General features: G+C 40.8%; 2 protein-coding genes across 2 annotated transcripts; both read left to right on the top strand.

The window, feature by feature from the left end:
* Positions 1-861: 861 nt before the first annotated feature.
* On the top strand, positions 862-7386 carry abracl (ABRA C-terminal like). Its single transcript, XM_038962726.1, has 3 exons — positions 862-961; positions 1967-2032; positions 6028-7386. The coding sequence occupies exons 2-3, from the start codon at positions 1972-1974 to the stop codon at positions 6210-6212; spliced, it is 246 nt and encodes an 81-aa protein (XP_038818654.1). The 5' UTR covers positions 862-961; positions 1967-1971; the 3' UTR covers positions 6213-7386.
* A 343-nt stretch (positions 7387-7729) lies between these two features.
* heca (hdc homolog, cell cycle regulator) lies at positions 7730-12654 on the top strand. Its single transcript, XM_038962764.1, has 4 exons — positions 7730-8245; positions 9569-10663; positions 11752-11906; positions 12176-12654. The coding sequence occupies exons 1-4, from the start codon at positions 8083-8085 to the stop codon at positions 12338-12340; spliced, it is 1578 nt and encodes a 525-aa protein (XP_038818692.1). The 5' UTR covers positions 7730-8082; the 3' UTR covers positions 12341-12654.
* Positions 12655-17732: the final 5078 nt, after the last annotated feature.

Here is a 17732-nt window from a genome sequence, read left to right on the forward strand (position 1 = left end):
AATTGTTTGGTTCATTGAACACGCATGGGAAACAGTGTTTTAAACTCTTTACATTGAAGATCTGTGAAGTTATTTGGATTTTTACAAATTATCTTTGAAAGACAGAGTCCTGAAAGGGACGTTTTTCTTTTATTGCTGAGTTTTTTTTTTTTTTTTTTACAAAATACAATTCTAGTGCAATTTGTATTCACTCAGAAAAATCTCTGATTAAGGAAGATATTATTTTTGTTATTCACTAGGGATAATGTCTTAAAGATGATTCAATCAAAAATATTTGCAATTTTGGTATAGAATTCTGGAATTTGTCTTGTTTAAAGTAACAAGAATAAAAATAAATCACAATCATTTAGATGGTCTTGTTATCATTGCAATAGTCACATATATCATTTGTCAACAACATGGGTGGTGTTCAAAAAGGTAAACAAGTATTCTGCAAGATTTTTCCCAAAAATATATCATAGATTCACATTCATAGAACAAGTGAGTCAAACGTTCACTTTTTCGCAGATGTCATCAATAGCCACAAATTTGGACAACACAGAATTACATGGATATATCTTATGTACAATCTTAAAGTGCACTTCCTTAAATTTGTTTGCTATACAATATTTGTAATGTATCAACCAAGCTTTTTTTCCAGACAATGTCAGGAGTAAGCATGTTCCAGAAAAAAAAATCCTCTAGGCGTAAATTGGTTCCGGAACATTTGCTTTATGTACGTATTACAACACGATTTTTCAAGTAAGCCTATACCTTCCAAACTGAGCTCTGTATAAACTCTGTGATCATCACCAAAGCTAAAATGAGTTTAAACTCCCCCTCCCTGTAGCCAAAGAAGGAGGGGTCATGACGTCAGCAATACTGCCTTTTATGGTACAGTTTTAATTTGCTTCGTACCTTTTCTCTTCCTGTTGAATTCTACTCAGGCATCGTGTTATATCGGGATATCGCTCTTACTCAGGTAAATACCGCAACATAATAACAATTCAATGTGAAATAGAACATGCGCATAGTCTGTTGGTTATTAGCCTACATTTAAACTCTATCATCACTTTAGCCGGCAGCCTCCCGCATTTCCTTCCATTGTCTGCAATAGCCGTGTTTATGTAGTCTATAATCAATTGATTTTTATAAAAAAATGTAAATGATCGAAATAGTCAAGTTAGACAGGGGTCAAGTAATGGGTCTCGAAACGGATTACACCGTCTATTTCAACGTGATTGATTCTAAATTCCCTTAGGTAGTGATCGGTCGTCACTAGTTACCACAGCAACAAAGTCATAAACCTCGCCTATTTCTACAATTTCTCTTCTTAAAATGTGACTTTAACCCAAACCACACTGCTAATTTTTGCTTAACCTTACATTTAGACAAAGGGCGTTTTTTGTCTTCATGAATTGTTACGATACAGCCCATTTTGACTTTGCGGCTGTGGTAAATGGGTTAAACCCTACTGATCCCAGCTAGCCTACTTCCGCATTGATAGTCCTTTTTTTTTTACCTTTATTTAACTAGGCAAGTCAGTTAAGAACAAATTCTTATTTACAATGACGGCCTAGGAACAGTGGGTTAACTGACTTGTTCAGGGCCAGAACGATAGATTTTTACCTTTTCAGCTTGGGGATTAGATCTAGCAACCTTTCATTTACTTGGCCCAATGCTCTAACCACTAGGCTACCTGCCGCCCCACTTTTTATATGGAAGGCAATTTTGTTGCAGCTTGTTACAATGTGAAACTGACTTGTTTCTGCTGCTGCGTAGGCTACATTTTTGCGAAACGGCACATCTTTATAATACTGTGATGGTGTATCCTGTCTTAATCAGGTGCCCTTTTATCCTATAATACATTACAATGGATGTTATGACACACATGTCTACCTTATGACACCCCCTCTCCCTTGCTGTTGTTTCTGGGAATGCCCATATAATATTGGCATGTGACACTTACATTTTGTTACACTTCTAGTGGCAATGAACGTCCAACATGAAGTATCTCTGCTTGTTGGAGAGATCCAACGGCTTGGCAGTAAAAGTAAGTATAGTCTTGTATTACAGTGCACTTTGCTTATAACCAATGCAATAGGGGTTGCCCTATTGACCGGGGCAAGTGACCCGAGTTGTCACAAGTTGAGGTTGCTCCATTAGGCAGGTGACTATTACTTAGATTTTTTTTTTTTTTACTGATATCCAAAATGCTAATAATTCCAGTAGTCTGGTCCTTCTAGTTCCGTATGTGAAGATGAAAATAGATACTTAATTCAGGCAAGTGATCATAATCTTCAGGTGTCCTTTCAGACCTTAATGTCAATCCCAAGGATGAAACCAACCGGATGAAGTGCTTAATCAATGTACTTTGCAAGACAATCTGTTTATAATAATCAAATCAGCAGGGATAGGTGGCGCGATTCCTGTAATAGAGGTTGTGCTGTAATCTGAAACTTCTACAATTCTCTCCAAATAGGGTGTGTGGACTTTTTTTTTCTTCTTTCCCCCCAGCTAAATTCTAACTAGTGCTGAGCCATTAACCACATTTTCAGGGGGGTTTCGGTTATTGAACAACAAATTTCCAACGTTGGTTCAATTACTTGAATTCCATTTAGTTTCTCTAGAGAGAAATCAAATCATGAGAAATTAAGTCAAGAAGTACAGTGCTGGTCCAAAGGGAGTTGTAGTTTTCATTAAGCAACATTTCAACCTATACTGAACAAAAATATAAATGCAACAATTTAAAAGATTTCTGAGTTACAGTTCATATACGGAAATCAGTCAATGGAAATAAATTCGAGGCCCTAATCTATGGATTTCAGATGACTGGGCAGGGGTGGAGCCAGGGTTGGGTATGGGAGGGGATAGGCCCAGCCACTGGGGAGCCAGGCCCAGCCAATCAGAATTCGTTTTTTTTCTCTCCACAAATGGGCATTATTACAGACACAAATACTCCTCAGTTTCATCAGCTGTCTGGGTGGCTTGTCTCAGACAATCTCGCAGTTGAAGAATCTGGATGTGGAGGTCCAGGGCTGGCGTGGGTACAGGTGGTCTGTGGCTGTGAGGTCGTTTGGATGTAGTGCCAAATTCTCTAAAATGACATTGGCTTATGGTACAGAAATTAACATTGAAATTATCTGGAAACAGGTCTGGTGGATATTCCCGCAGTAAGCATGCCAATTGCATGCTCCCTCCACTTCAGACATCTGTGGCATTGTGTGATACAACTGAACATTTTAGTGGCCTTTTCTTGTCCCCAGCACAAGATGCACCTGTGTAATGATTATGCTGTTTAACACAGCTTCTTGATATACCACACCTGTCAGGTGGCTGGATTACCTTGGCAAAGGAGAAATGCTCATTAACAGAGTAGTAAACAAATTGTGTGCACAACATTTGAGAAATAAGCTTGTGCATATGGAGAATTTCTGATATTTTATTTCAGCTCATGAAACATGGGACCAACACCTTACATGTCGCGTTTTATATTTTTGTTCAGTATAGTTTAGTGCCGAAAGTGGTAATTAACTGCAATGACCATAATCCATTGCACCTATTCTTTACCGGCTCAGACACAGATGCAGTTGTTGATAAACTACCCAATTGTCATACTTGAGTAAAAGTAAAGATACCTTTTAATAGAAAATGACTCAGTAAAATACTAGTGTCAAAGTATTTGGTTTAAATATACGTAAGTATCAAAAGGAAAAAGTATAAATAATTTCAAATTTGTATAGCCAAACCTCAGACAAAATTCACAAATGAAGCATGTATGTTTAGTGAGTCCACCAGATCAGAGGCAGTAGGGATGACCAGGGATGTTCTTTTGATAAGTGTGTGAGTTGGACAATTTTCCTGTCAAAATGTAAAAAGCACTTTTGGGTGTCAGGAGTAAAAAGTACATTATTTTCTTTAGGAACGTGGTAAAGTAAAAGTTGTCAAATATAAATCGTAAAGTATAGATACCCCAAAAATGACTTAAGTAGTATTTTTACTTAAATACTTTACGCCACTGCTTTTATGCCTGTTTGTTTAGATGCACACAGACCCCATACGCCACCATATGAGAGAGAGACAACCCAAAGACGAGAGGGATAGAGTTCTTGAAAGTGTGCCTGATCTACTTTGAAGAACTAGTCAAATGATTTCTTCAGAGAGCAGCATACTTAGGCAGGCTTGCCTAGCTTAATGGGGTGACTAAAGACAGTAGCCTACAGTATGTGAAAAACAATTGTCTGGCTGCCTGAGATGAGATGGCGACTTTAAGTAAAGAAAAATTATAAAGCCATCAATTAAAACGTTGCGTAGAGGCATGTTTGTTCTATATAACATTTCTATCCAAAATGTTGTCCTGTTGAATGCTCCCCTGGTTCAAGGGCTTGGTGGATAGTTGAGTTCATTAGCACTGGGGTGGAACCAAAGTCTGCATACCATGTGGATCCCCAGAACCATCATGCAATTAATGAGATCCATAATTAATTGGTGCACTGAAAGTAAGCCTGTTTTGTCTTCATTTGGACACCAACTTTATCCTCTGGCAGTGGAGCATCCAGTTTGTGAACTCATCTCAGACTTTTCCAAATAACCACCCCATATTAGCTCCACTACCTCATGCTCTCTCCTGCTGTTGAAAATCCCCTGGCTTTAATTCCTTGTTTACAGAGCCATGCGTCCCCCTTATTTGCTCCTCAGCTGCCGCAGCCTATTTGGGAATGGCTAGTTTCAGTGTCATCCCCTGCCAATACTGTGCAGTGCTAGAGGAAACACTAAACATATGGTACCAGTCAAAAGTTTGGACACCTACTCATTCAAGGGTTTTTCTTTATTTTGACTTATCTACATTGTAGAATAATAGTGACGACATCAAAACTATGAAATAACCTGGAATCATGTAGTAACCAAAAAAGTGTTAAATCAAAATATATTTCAGATTCTTCAAAGTAGCCACCCTTTGCCTTGATGACAGCTCTGCACACTTGGCATTCTCTCAACCAGATTCACCTGGAATGCTTTTCCAACAGCCTTGAAGGAGTTCCCACAAATGCTGAGCACTTGTTGGCTGCTTTTCTTTCACGCTGCGGTCCAACTCATCCCAAACCATCTCAATTGGTGAGATGAATTTTAAATAAATCAGTCACCAGCAAAGCGCCCCCACACCATCACACTTCCTCCATGTTTCACGGTGGGACCCACACATGCGGAGGTCATCCGTTCACCTACTATGCGTCTCACAAAGACACCAAAATCTCAAATTTGGACTCAGACCAAAAGACAGATTTCCACTATTCTAATGTCCATTGCTCGTATTTCTTGGCCCAAGCAAGTTTCTTCTTATTGGTGTCCTTTTGTGGTTTCTTTGCAGCAATTCGACCATGAATGCCTGATTTCACGCTGTCTCCTCTGAACAGTTGATGTTGATATGTCTGTTACTTGAACTCTGAAGCATTTATTTGGGCTGCAATTCCTGAGGTGCAGTTAATTCTAATTAACTCATCCTCTGCAGCAGAGGTAACTCTTTCCGGATTGACTGACCTTCATGTCTTCAAATAATGATAGGACTGCCGTTTCTCTTTGCTTATTTGAGCTGCTCTTGCCATAATATGGACTTGGTATTTAACCAAATAGGGCTATCTTCTGTATACCAACCCCACCTTGTCACAACACAACTGATTGGCTGAAACGCATTAAGAAGGATATACATTCCACAAATTAACTTTTAACAAGGCCCACCTTTTTAATTGAAATGTATTCCAGGTGACTACCTCATGAAGCTGGTTGAGAGTGTGCAAAGGGTGGCTACTCTGAAGAATCTCAAATATAAAATATTTTGATTTTAACAGTTTTTTGGGGGGAAGGGTTACTACATGATCCCATATGTTATTTCATAGTTTTGATGTTTTTGCCAATATTATTCTACAATGTAGAATATAAAGAAACCCTTGAATGAGTAGGTGTGTCCAAACATTTGACGGGTATTGTTTATGTAAAAAATATTGAAGGAATACAGGATTCTTTTTAATACTACCTTGCCTTGTTTTACAGATGCAGATGGACAAACTTGTGTAAAATTTGGTGTCCTGTTCAATGACGATAGGTGCGCAAATATCTTTGAGGCTTTGGTTGGGACTCTGAGGGCTGCCAAGAGGAAGAAGATCATCGCATTTGAAGGGGAGCTGCTCCTGCAAGGTGTCCATGACAATGTTGACATCACACTCCTACAAGAATGAAGCTGATGGCTATCGTTATTCAGATGAAAAGTCAAGTTTCTTTGAGGCGTTACTATTACATCTACCAACCAGGGATCACAAATCAACATTTTGATACATTTCTAGGACTACAAATGTACAGGCTGAGAATGTAACATTTTGTATACCACATTATGAGAATATTGTTCATAAGGAGTATATTCTAGGGGATGAAATACACCTAGATGCTTTAGAAAACAAATTACCTTACAGGAATCACCAAATGGCAACTTCATTTATTGTTTACATGGTCATTTTGGTACCTCTTGTGGACCTCCTTAGAACAACTAAGATGGCAGTGCTTCAAGAGAGGCTTTTGCACATATAGATTTATTTTTATTTTATTCATGCTAATGTTAAGCATTTGAGTATGTAATATTCAAGCTTTTATATGTTTGCAAGACTGTCTTTTCTCTATCGACCACTCACAAACATTTGCCTTTGCTATAACCAAGGGGGATTAAGCCAATGGATTTCCTGTGTGATTCTTAGTATTTAATTACAGGGTGATTTGTGCCAAATAAAAATTAGGTTTTGTAATGTTCCTCAGGACCAAATGTGTTAAACTGACCTTTGAAATTAGACTCGTTATTTAGAATATAAGTTTGCCTCATTCCAGATAGTGTTGTATATTATGCAAGCATAGAATATTCTTTAATAAGAGACATATTGATAAAGTACTCAATGTTGTAGATGGATAGAAATGATGTATAAGATGTTCTCTATTTTACAGGCTAGGGAGTTGTAGAGCACATTTCTATATCTGCAACATGTATGTTGTGGCTTACTTAATGTGCCCCATATCATGAATACGATTCTTTCATCAAATTATGTGTGGGTCACCATGAACTGTGAATATAGGCTTATCATGCATGGTGTTAATGTTCAAAGAAGATACACAATGCTTAGTATTGTGTCCTGGTAGGAAATAGATTTGAAACTTGACATGGGAAGCAATAGTAACTCTTCAAAAAAAAAATGGTTTAACAAGAAAAAGTTAACAGATGACAAATTGAGCACAATGCATGTATGATCATCAAAGTGCAGTTCCTTTCCAAAGTCCAATTTCCAAATTATTGACTTATATTGACAATAATATATTCCAAAGAAAGCGTTCTGAGGATGAAATACTCAGTTAATAAAGAACAAACCTTCACTTTGCAGCCTGATTATTAAAAAAAGATCTATTGGCTCCATACAACAGATGTATTGCATACTGAATGGTCATGTGTGTATATATATTTTTGTAACCTTATGCTGTGCTATTTAACATCGCATTCTAACTATATTGTATTATTGAAGAAAATGTGAATGTCTATATTGTGAAAAGGACAGTAGGCTATACTACTACCAGCCTATTAAGTCTACACTGGTGACTGCACTTTTAGACGTAATTATTAGACAGCTGACAATGCCATAGAAGAGTATGACGTCAATTGTTGCCACAGATAACCCAAAGAAAGCATTGACTTGAACCTGAGGAATTACTTGAGATTTCACTTCCTACCAGGACCCTTTACGTGGGACTCCCTTGTTAATTCGAATAATAATTTACAGCAAGGTTCGGGGGGCGGAGCCGTGTTTCGTCATGGCGGCAGGAGGAAAACAGAACAGCGCCTGACGGATCTACATTCAGAGCAGGAATCAAAACAATAAACGGACACGCCTTCTTCGTAGGTTACCTTTGCTGTCACAACTGCATAAACCTGGATGGAGATAATATAGCTGTAAACAGTACCACCTGCAATCAAGAAGAGAATCATTGCATCTCTCAAGTAGGATTCAAATGGAATCCGCAGAAATGTCAGCCAGTCGTTGATGGGTTGAAAGTATTCATATCTGGATCAGTAAAATGCCCAACCAGAAAAGCAACAAGGGGAAGAGAAATAAAAGGACTAATAGTAGTGGAGATGAACAAGAAAATGGAGCCAGTGCTGCCGCAACAGGAGGAGCACCAGGGGTAACAACAACATTATTAGGGGCTACAGCTGCACCGTTCAACGAGCATAGAAGTGGTAAGAGTGAAATTGTGTCAAAACATGCGTGACCGAAGTTATTGCAATGGATTTTATTTTATTATTGCCTATGAGACAACGTACGCTTTACGGTGCTTCACATTTTGTTGCTATCGACTGTAGGCTTCATAACTCACGCGTTATAGTGTAATTGCCAACGAGCATTATGCATTGATCATTTAATGATGCGTCGACATGGAGCTCTATGCACTGTCATATCACGACGCACACATGTACAGTTTCAGTTGTGGCCTTGTTCATGGGTAGTGCTGGCACCTCACCGCTTGCCTGCTCAAGTTCAACTTAATTTGATACATTGTCGGTATTGTAACGTCTGTGTCCTGAGTCAGATAAAGTAACACAAAAACGATATAAGTAGGCTGTGCATATAGCCTGCATATACATTATAGTTGGCATCAAAGTTATACCAGGCCTAACTTACTATCTGAATGAAACATGAAAATACATGGATTTTGTCATGTAAAACATATTCCGGTCGGCTTTTTATAAACAAAATATTACCAATTAATAAAATGTGATGGGGTAGGCACATAGCTGAACAATGATGGAATTCATTGTACAGAGCCTCAGGTTTATGTTTGAATCACCCTGGCAGCCTGAAGTTGGTGACTCATAATCATGTTGCAGAGGCATAGACTAGTCCTGTTCTTCATATTTCATTTTCTTCTTAACTGAGCTGAGTTTTGATGCAGGTATAGTTAGGCACATTACAGTGCATGCATGGGATTGTTTCTGATACACTGTCTAGAAGCCATGAGGGCTGAGAGATGACAACGAAGTACAGGAAATGAAAGGAGGAAACTGATCTACCATACCCGCATGCACACACACACACACACAGACAGACACACACACAGACACAGACAGACACACAGACACTGAGGGTTTCCCTGTCTGACATGTATTCAGGCACCACTTCTCAGTGATCCATACTCAATAATGATGGCTCTTATGTTGCAAGATAACACAGATCCCATAGCCTTCTTCTTATTATTGAATGTTCACACAGTCCATTACCGTTTTAAAGTTAAATTCCAGACAGGCTGTGCATTGATGTTTGAGTCCTGAATCGTTCAGTAACAGCATAGAATATTGTCAACATTGCAGTCCAAGGAGCTAGTCCTGATAGCATGAACAAAAATCTATTATGTTTAATATTGTTTTGTTGCTCTGTAATATGTCCAAAGTGAATGTTGTGCCTCAAAGCATGTTTTTTTAAATTTTCAAGTCATATTTTGTATGGAGATGTTATAATATGTTTATGAGTGATGTAGTAACTCTGTTTTGTTTTGTGTGCTGCAGAGGCCCCCTGTGCTACCCCTCTTGTGTGCAGTCTGGCCAGAGACATTGACCTTGACAAGGATGACTATCAACGTGTGGTGTGTAACAGTGATAGCTGCCCTTATGGCAACTGGATGCACTTGCAGTGCTTCTACGAGTGGGAGAGCAGCATCCTGGTCCAATTCAACTGCATTGGAAGGGCCCGCAGCTGGAACGAGAAGCAGTGCCGGCAGAACATGTGGACTAAGAAGGGATACGACCTGGCCTTCCGCTTCTGCTCCTGCCGCTGTGGCCAGGGCCACCTTAAGAAAGACACGGACTGGTACCAGGTGAAGCGCATGACAGAGGTGAAGAAGAAGGTGCCTCTGGAGAAGAGTCTAGGGAAGTTGAGCAGCTCAGCTGCAGCTGGAGGGGGTGCATGTGGAGGTGGGCTGGATCCCCCTGATGATCCTAAAAAGGGCAAGCTGCCTGGGGGCAGTAAGCTGGCTCACAGAGCATCCAGTCAGGAGCTGCCTCGCCGACAGTCAGTGGATCGGCAGAACTCTCAGGAGAGGGGTCACGGAGGCCTATTCTGTGGTAGCAGCCTGGGGCCCCGCTCACCCTGTGACTCCCCAGGTCAGTCCCCTCCATCAGGCTTCTCCTTCTTCTCCCCGCCTGCATTCACAGGGCCCCGCAGCTCCCGGCACCTGGGGGAGTTCCTGAAGAATGCGGTGCACATGGAGAGTCACCGGAAGCACATGCTGGCAAGCGGCATGCTGGGTCGCGGTGGCCACCTCGATCACACCATCCTGCCCCTGCCCAGACTCACCCCAGGGGACAACCCAGTGCAGTTCTTGCGGAGGCTGGACCTCACAGAGCTGCTGACCCACATACCCAGACACAAGCTGAACACCTACCATGTCCGTATGGAGGATGACGCCCAGGCGGGCCAGGGAGAGGACCTGAGGAGGTTCATCCTGTCGGCTCTGAGCGCCAGCCACAGGAACATGGTCAACTGTGCCCTGTGCCACCGCACCCTGCCTGTCTTTGAGCAGTTCCCCCTGGTGGACGGGACCCTGTTCCTGAGCCCCTCCAGACACGATGAGATTGAGTACGATGTGCCGTGCCATCTGCAAGGTAGGTCTTTGGAACAATGTCCATCTCTGAGAAACAGAATTTGAAACACTTAGGCTATCAAAACCAGCAGACTGCAGCAACCATTACGCATGCATCATCTGTATGTTGTGATTGTGTACAAACTTAAATATTGCAAACTGGAAATTACATCATTCTTTTTTAATATTCTATGGATATATTTTCCCACAAACAATCTCAGTTGACCTGTAATTAAAAATGTGAAAATTATTGTCTTGAACCCGAGTTTAAGAAAAAGATCACTTTATCGGTAAATTGCACATGTTCCATCTGAAGTTTGACTTTGAGCCCAACCCTGTAGAAAAACACACATACATACAGGTTTTGTAGAGGTGCTGCCACACTGGGCCCCCAAGAGCTGTTGTTGTTGCCTTGCTCAAGGGCACAACGGCAGGCAATGTCATCTAGAATTTGGTATTGACAGCAACCCTCTGGTTCCCAGCTCACTTCCCAACAGATTTTCCCCCTTTCGACCTGGGATTCAAACTGACAACCCTCCGGTTGCTAGCTCGCCTCTTTAACCTCTAGTCTACCTGACACCGATATGCTGGTTCCTGTTGTGGTAGAAGAAATGTGGACAGTGAAATGTTCAGGCTTACTGTTGACAGCTGATCAGGCCCCAGGAGTTACAGTATGTTGCTGCAAGCAAATGATTTGGACCACAGCTGTTTCCAGATATGCATGTTGTAGTGTATTTCAGAATAACTTGTTTGGTTGTGAATTTTCATAATTGTTATTTTGGTCGGCAAGGGTGTTATCCCTTGCATATATTTGAGATAAGAACACACCATAATAAACCTGGCACAATAGAATTCATTACTTTCATTGAGAACTAAACAAAATTATTATGGCACATGAATGTGATCAAGCATGACATGCATATCAATCAAGTCAATCTATACTGTTTTCCACAAACAGGTTCTTAGTAGCTATTCACCACATGGATAAGAATTAAATCAGTGGATGAATGCTGTTGCTTTGATCTTCAGGCTTTGTAATGCATGATTATTTTTCACGCTTTAGGGATTATTTGTGGAATCTATTAAACAACCCTATTGTCTCTTGTAAAGGGAGGCTGATGCATCTGTATGCAATATGTGTCGACTGTCTGGAGGGAGTCCACAAAATTGTCTGTATCAAGTGCAAGTCCAGGTGGGATGGGAGCTGGCACCAGTTGGGGACGATGTACACCTACGATATTCTGGCTGCCACACCATGTTGTCAGGTAAGTAGGCTATTAGTATTTATCAATATATCTTTTTTTTTCTCATGATGAGTTTGAAAGTCACATTTGAGTTAGCATCCAGATGGTCCAGGGGTGTCATTTAAATATGGCAGGCTGCCATAAGGTAGCTTCATGGGCCAAAGTCAGTTAAAAACATCAGGTTTTGTGTTGGGGCTAGATCTCTTCCTATCAAATCGTCTCATTGACATTATGCATGGCAAAGTCGACTACTGCAGATCCATAGCCATTTCCTCTATTTGTACCCTTAGGCCCGTCTGAACTGCAAGCACTGTGGCAAGCCAGTCATAGATGTCAGGGTGGGGATGCAGTACTTCTCAGAGTACAGCAACGTGCAGCAGTGCCCCCACTGTGGGAACCTCGACTACCACTTTGTCAAGCCGTTCTCCTCCTTCAAAGTCTTGGAAGCTTATTGACAAATGTGCATGCATGCTAGTGCTGTTTCTCTTGTTTCTGTTTTTTATCTAGGCAACTTTATTTTTGGCCCTTAAATACTTTTTTCTGGGCTTTAGTTATTGTTTTATTTTTTATGTATAGAAAGAATATGACTCGACTAAAAATGTCCAAGACAGCATCTATATGATTTCAGAAAAAGTTATATTCATAAGACCTACAACGGTCGGAACTGTCTGGCACTTAAAAAGATGAAACACATATACTGTGACAACAAGTGAATGTATCTGTATGCCAAATTTGCTTTTTTACAAAAGGATGACAAATATATAATAAAGGAGAGAAATGAATGTTGCATGCTCTTGTTCATCATAATTGCCAAACAGCAAAGAGTAGGCAGAAATTCGTCAATATAAATTACACTATGAATCTCTGTTTTTTTATTTATTTCACCAGTTAAGTTGACTGAGAACACATTCTCATTTTCAGCAACAACCTAGGGAATAGTTACAGGGGAAAGGAAGGGGGATAAATAAGCCAATTGTAAACTGGGGATGATTAGGTGGCCATGATGGTATGAAGGCCAGATTGGGAATTTAGCCAGGACACCAGGGTTAACACCCCTGCTCTTACGATAAGTGCCATGGGATCTTTAGTGACCACAGAGAGTCAGGACACCCATATAACATCCCATCTGAAAGACAGCACCCTACACAGGGCAATGTCCCCAATCACTGCCCTGGGGCATTGGGATATTTCTTTAGACCAGAGGAAAGGGTGCCTCCTACTGGCCCTCCTCCAACACCACTTCCAGAAGCATCTGGTCTCCTATCCAGGGACTGACCAGTACTAACCCTGCTTAGCTTAAAAGCAGGCCAGCAGTGGGATGCTTTAAACATTTTTAGGGTGCCGGACAACGTGACCAGGAAGATTTTAATTGACCAGACATTTCAGAAATGTACTGACCGTCCATATCCATTCACATCGGTCTAAATGAGGAATATTGGCCAAAACTTTATAGCCAATTAATTTGTATTTTTTTGGTGCTGCTTTCCTAAAATAATAATTGTCCACCTCACGATTCAGCTGTCGGAGATGTGAGCACTAAATGCATCAGGGCATTGCATGCATAGGCCTATAGGCTTAGGTGTCCACTGTATGGTATTAATATAAAAAAATATAGCCTATATAATGGAAGAGAAGGTTAGGCCTAGCCCCAGAAAGATAGAGATATGCCCGGCAGGATGCTAGGACACCAACATGCATTTCTTTGAGTGATGGCTATAGAGATATAGACGTACAGAAGGAGGCTAATTCATTCATTTTTGATCAGAATATTTTGTATAAAGATAAGCGTTATAGTGTAAGATTATATGAGTAACTCTAATAGGCCTGAAACATTCTTGCTCATCTCAAGTTCAACTGTTGGAGTTGTTTGGAGCGCCAGTGTACACTGCCTTCATTTAACTAGGCAAGTCAGTTAAGAACAAATTCATATTTACAATGATGACCTACCCCGGCCAAACCCTTACCCGGACGACACTGGGCCAATTGTGCGCCGCCCTATGGACATCCCAATCACGGTCAGTTGTGATACAGCCTGGAATCGAACCAGCATCTGTAGTGACTCCTCTAGCACTGAGATGCAGTGCCTTTGAATGCTGCACCACTCAGTAGCTAATTTAATTTGGCGAGAGAAAATGGCTCAACAGAATGAGACAAAACACTTCCAAACTGGTTTAAACCTTTTGAACAGGCTATATTGCAGCAATTTACAACAAAGGCAGGTGCCTACCATACCCAACAAATTACAGAAATAGGATAAAGGCTAATTATCTTTATTTTACAACAGACCTACCTATAACCTATCTTAAACTAAATACAGAGCACACAATTAAAAAGACAGATCAAAGTTAATTTAGCCAATGAAAATGTCTCAAGAGTTAAACAAAACAGGTTTTGCATGTTTAAAGAACTGGTTTTGCATCTGTCTCTCATGGATCAAAGTGGAAGAGAGATTGACTTCCTCATTACTTGCTTTTGTAAGAGGTGTTGACAAGCTGAAGGTACAAGCTGAAGGTACTCAGGCACCCATGTATACCCCACAAGACATGCCACCAGAGGTCTCTTCACAGTCCCCAACTCCAGAACAGACTATGGGACGTGCACAGTACTACATAGAGCCATGACTACATGGAACTCTATTCCACATCAGGTAACTGATGCAAGCAGTAGAATCAGATTTAAAAAGCAGGTAAAAATACACCTTATGGAACAGCGAGGACTGTGAAATAACACAAACATACGCACTATACACACATGTACACATGGATTTTATGTTGTAGATATGTGGTAGTGGAGTATGGGCCTGAGGGCACACACTTAGTGTGTTGTGAATTCTGTAAAGAATGTATTGCAATGTTTTTAAACGCTGTGTACTACTCCCTTCACAGAACAGCGCAAACTGTCTCTAACCAGAATAGAAAGAGGAGTGGGAGGCCCCGATACACAACTGAGCAAGAGGACTGTTCCGACTCCGGGATGCTGGCCTTTTAGGCAGAGTTCCTCTGTCCAATGTCTGTGTTCTTTTGCCCATCTTATTCTTTTATTTTTATTGGCCAGTCTGAGATATGGCTTTTTCTTTGCAACTCTGCCTAGAAGGCCAGCATCCCGGAGTTGCCTCTTCACTGTTGACGTTGAGACTGGTGTTTTGTGGGTACTATTTAATGAAGCTGCCAGTTGAGGACCTGTGAGGTGTCTGTTTCTCAAACTAGACACTCGAATGTACTTGTCCTCTTGCTCAGTTGTGCACCGAGGCCTCCCAGTCCTCTTTCTATTCTGGTTAGAGCCAGTTTACGCTGTTCTGTGAAGGAAGTAGTACACAGCGCTGTACGAGATCTTCAGTTTCTTGGCATTTTCTCGCATGGAATAGCCTTCATTTCTCAGAACAAGAATCAACTGACGAGCAGAAGAAAGTTATTTGTTTCTGGCCAATTTGAGTCTGTAATCGAACCCACAAATGCTGATGTTCCAGACACTCAACTAGTCGAAAGAAGGCCAGTTTTATTGCTTCTTTAATCAGAACAATAGTTTTCAGCTGTGCTAACATAATTGCAAAAGGGTTTTCTAATGATCAATTAGCATTTTAAAATGATAAACTTGGATTAGCTAACACAACGTGCCATTGGAACACAGGGGTGATGGTTGCTGATAATGGGCCTCTGTACGCCTATGTAGATATTCTATAAAAAATCTGCCATTTCCAGCTACAATAGTAATTTACAAAATTAACAATGTCTACACTGTATTTCTGATAAAACATTTTATGGGTAAAAAATGTGCTTTTCTTTCAAAAACAGATCCCAAACCCCAAGACCCCAAACTTTTGAACGGTAGTGTATATTACATTTCACTATAGGCATACTCTTTTTCATCTAACTTTTGTTTTACTTCAATGAAAAAGGACTCAATCTTCGCAATCAACAGTAGCCTAGGCCAAGGCTCTTTGGTTGCTCTCTCTCCTCAGCAGCAGGCGCATTTGTACACAAGGTGTGAGAGAATGGGTCAGAACAGCGTCTCCTGGACAATCTGGCTTGCTGCAATTTTATTTTATTGGCTTTTTATTTTTTTTATCAGCCAAATGCCTGCAATTACCAGCTGAGGTAAACCCTGGACCATTTTCTCATCCGAGTTGTGTTTCCATCAAATTCAAAAGTTTGTGTGGTAAATATGTAGTGCACATAAAAAATACCTTTTGAGGTTAAATTCCCATGTACTGAATAAAAAATACAAGTTAAATGCGTTTCCATCGCATTTTCAACTCTAAGCATACTGATGGTTTTGTCACAGAAAATCTTGCATAGCTATAGCGAATATGCCCACTCTGGTATTGGCACGCGCGCTCTAGCCAACAGCTTGCAGATACAGTGCAGGTATATTGTAGCCTACTACATGATGAGATTATTATGGACAAAAGTGCAAGATTATTTTTATTTGTCAAATAGCAGCCAAGCATCGATCACCAGAATAAATCCCTTGATATTTATTGAAAGGAGCATGAAATAAATTATGATGAAATAAGTTATGATGACTTTCACAGGGTGGTGAAAGTACACAGTGATGAGGTTCATCACCCTGCACTTTCACCACCCTGTGAAGCTCATCATAACTTATTTCATCTGTAGCCTAATAAACTGCATGCTTTCCTATGATGGGGTGACATTATTTTATTTTCCCCCCTTTTTCTCCCCAATTTTGCCATATCCAATTACGATCTTGTCTCATCGCTGCAATTCCCGAACGGGCTCAGGAGAGGCGAAGGTCGGGTCATGCATTCTTCTAAACATGACCCCACAATCCGCGCTCCTTAACACCCGCCCGCTTAACCCTGAAGCCAGCCAACACAACACCATTCAACTGACAACCGAGGTCAACCTGCAGGCGCCCGGCCTGCCACAAGGAGTCGCTAGAGCGCGATGAGCCAAGTAAAGCCCCCCGGCCAAACCCTCCCCTAACCCGGGCGACGCTGGGCCAATTGTGCGCCGCCCTATGGGACTCCCGGTTACGGACAGTTGTGACACAGCCTGGGTCTGTAGTGACGCTTCAAGCACTGCGATGCAGAAATCTGGTTATTGTCAAACAATTTTGAGGATGCTGGAATTATATTTTGGAGGAATGCGCGCATGCCTACAGGAGACTTCTGAAGTAGCCTAATCAGATTAAAACAGTGTGACTGGTTGTGTTTATGCCACATATTATGGTAATTCCTTTTAAAAAGTTAAATGATAAATATTTTGACTGTATTGAAGCGTTAGGTTCTAGGTGTCAAAGGAATATCCGCTCAGATTGGAGAGGAGGCAGAGCATGTGTTAAGCTTTCCTGAATAACTGGGCCTGCGGGGAGTATATGGTCACATTATTATAGGATGACTTGGGAGAGTGATGATCTGCAACAGACAGCGCATTCAGTATCAGAAGTAAAAATACAGCTAGACTGGAGTGCTACTGTGCCTTTCTAGACCTTATATAAACTGTCGAGAGTAGACCCACAACTGATCCAAATCGAATGAAACGGCTTTTGCGCCGTTATTCAAATGACATTTTCACTGCAGAATTTTGTACTCATTATTCATTGCAATTATTCATTGCATTATGGTGTTGTAGGCTAGTCTATGTAGGATAATTGTATTGTCCCTAAACACGATCAATAAGGGAGATTTTTGAGCTGTGTGTCTCATATCTTCACTGTTCTTTCATGTGCAATGATGCACCTGGCCTCTCCGCTGCCTATCAGCTATTTGTTCTTGAGATTCATATGAAAAATTGAGGCAGATTTGAATATTTTTATGTGAGGTATGATTACTAGTTAGCCTATTGCAGGTCTGGACAAATGATCCATCTACTACTATTTTATTCG

Source organism: Salvelinus namaycush, chromosome 24 (genome assembly GCF_016432855.1).
Source record: "Salvelinus namaycush isolate Seneca chromosome 24, SaNama_1.0, whole genome shotgun sequence".
Taxonomy (NCBI): domain Eukaryota; kingdom Metazoa; phylum Chordata; class Actinopteri; order Salmoniformes; family Salmonidae; genus Salvelinus; species Salvelinus namaycush.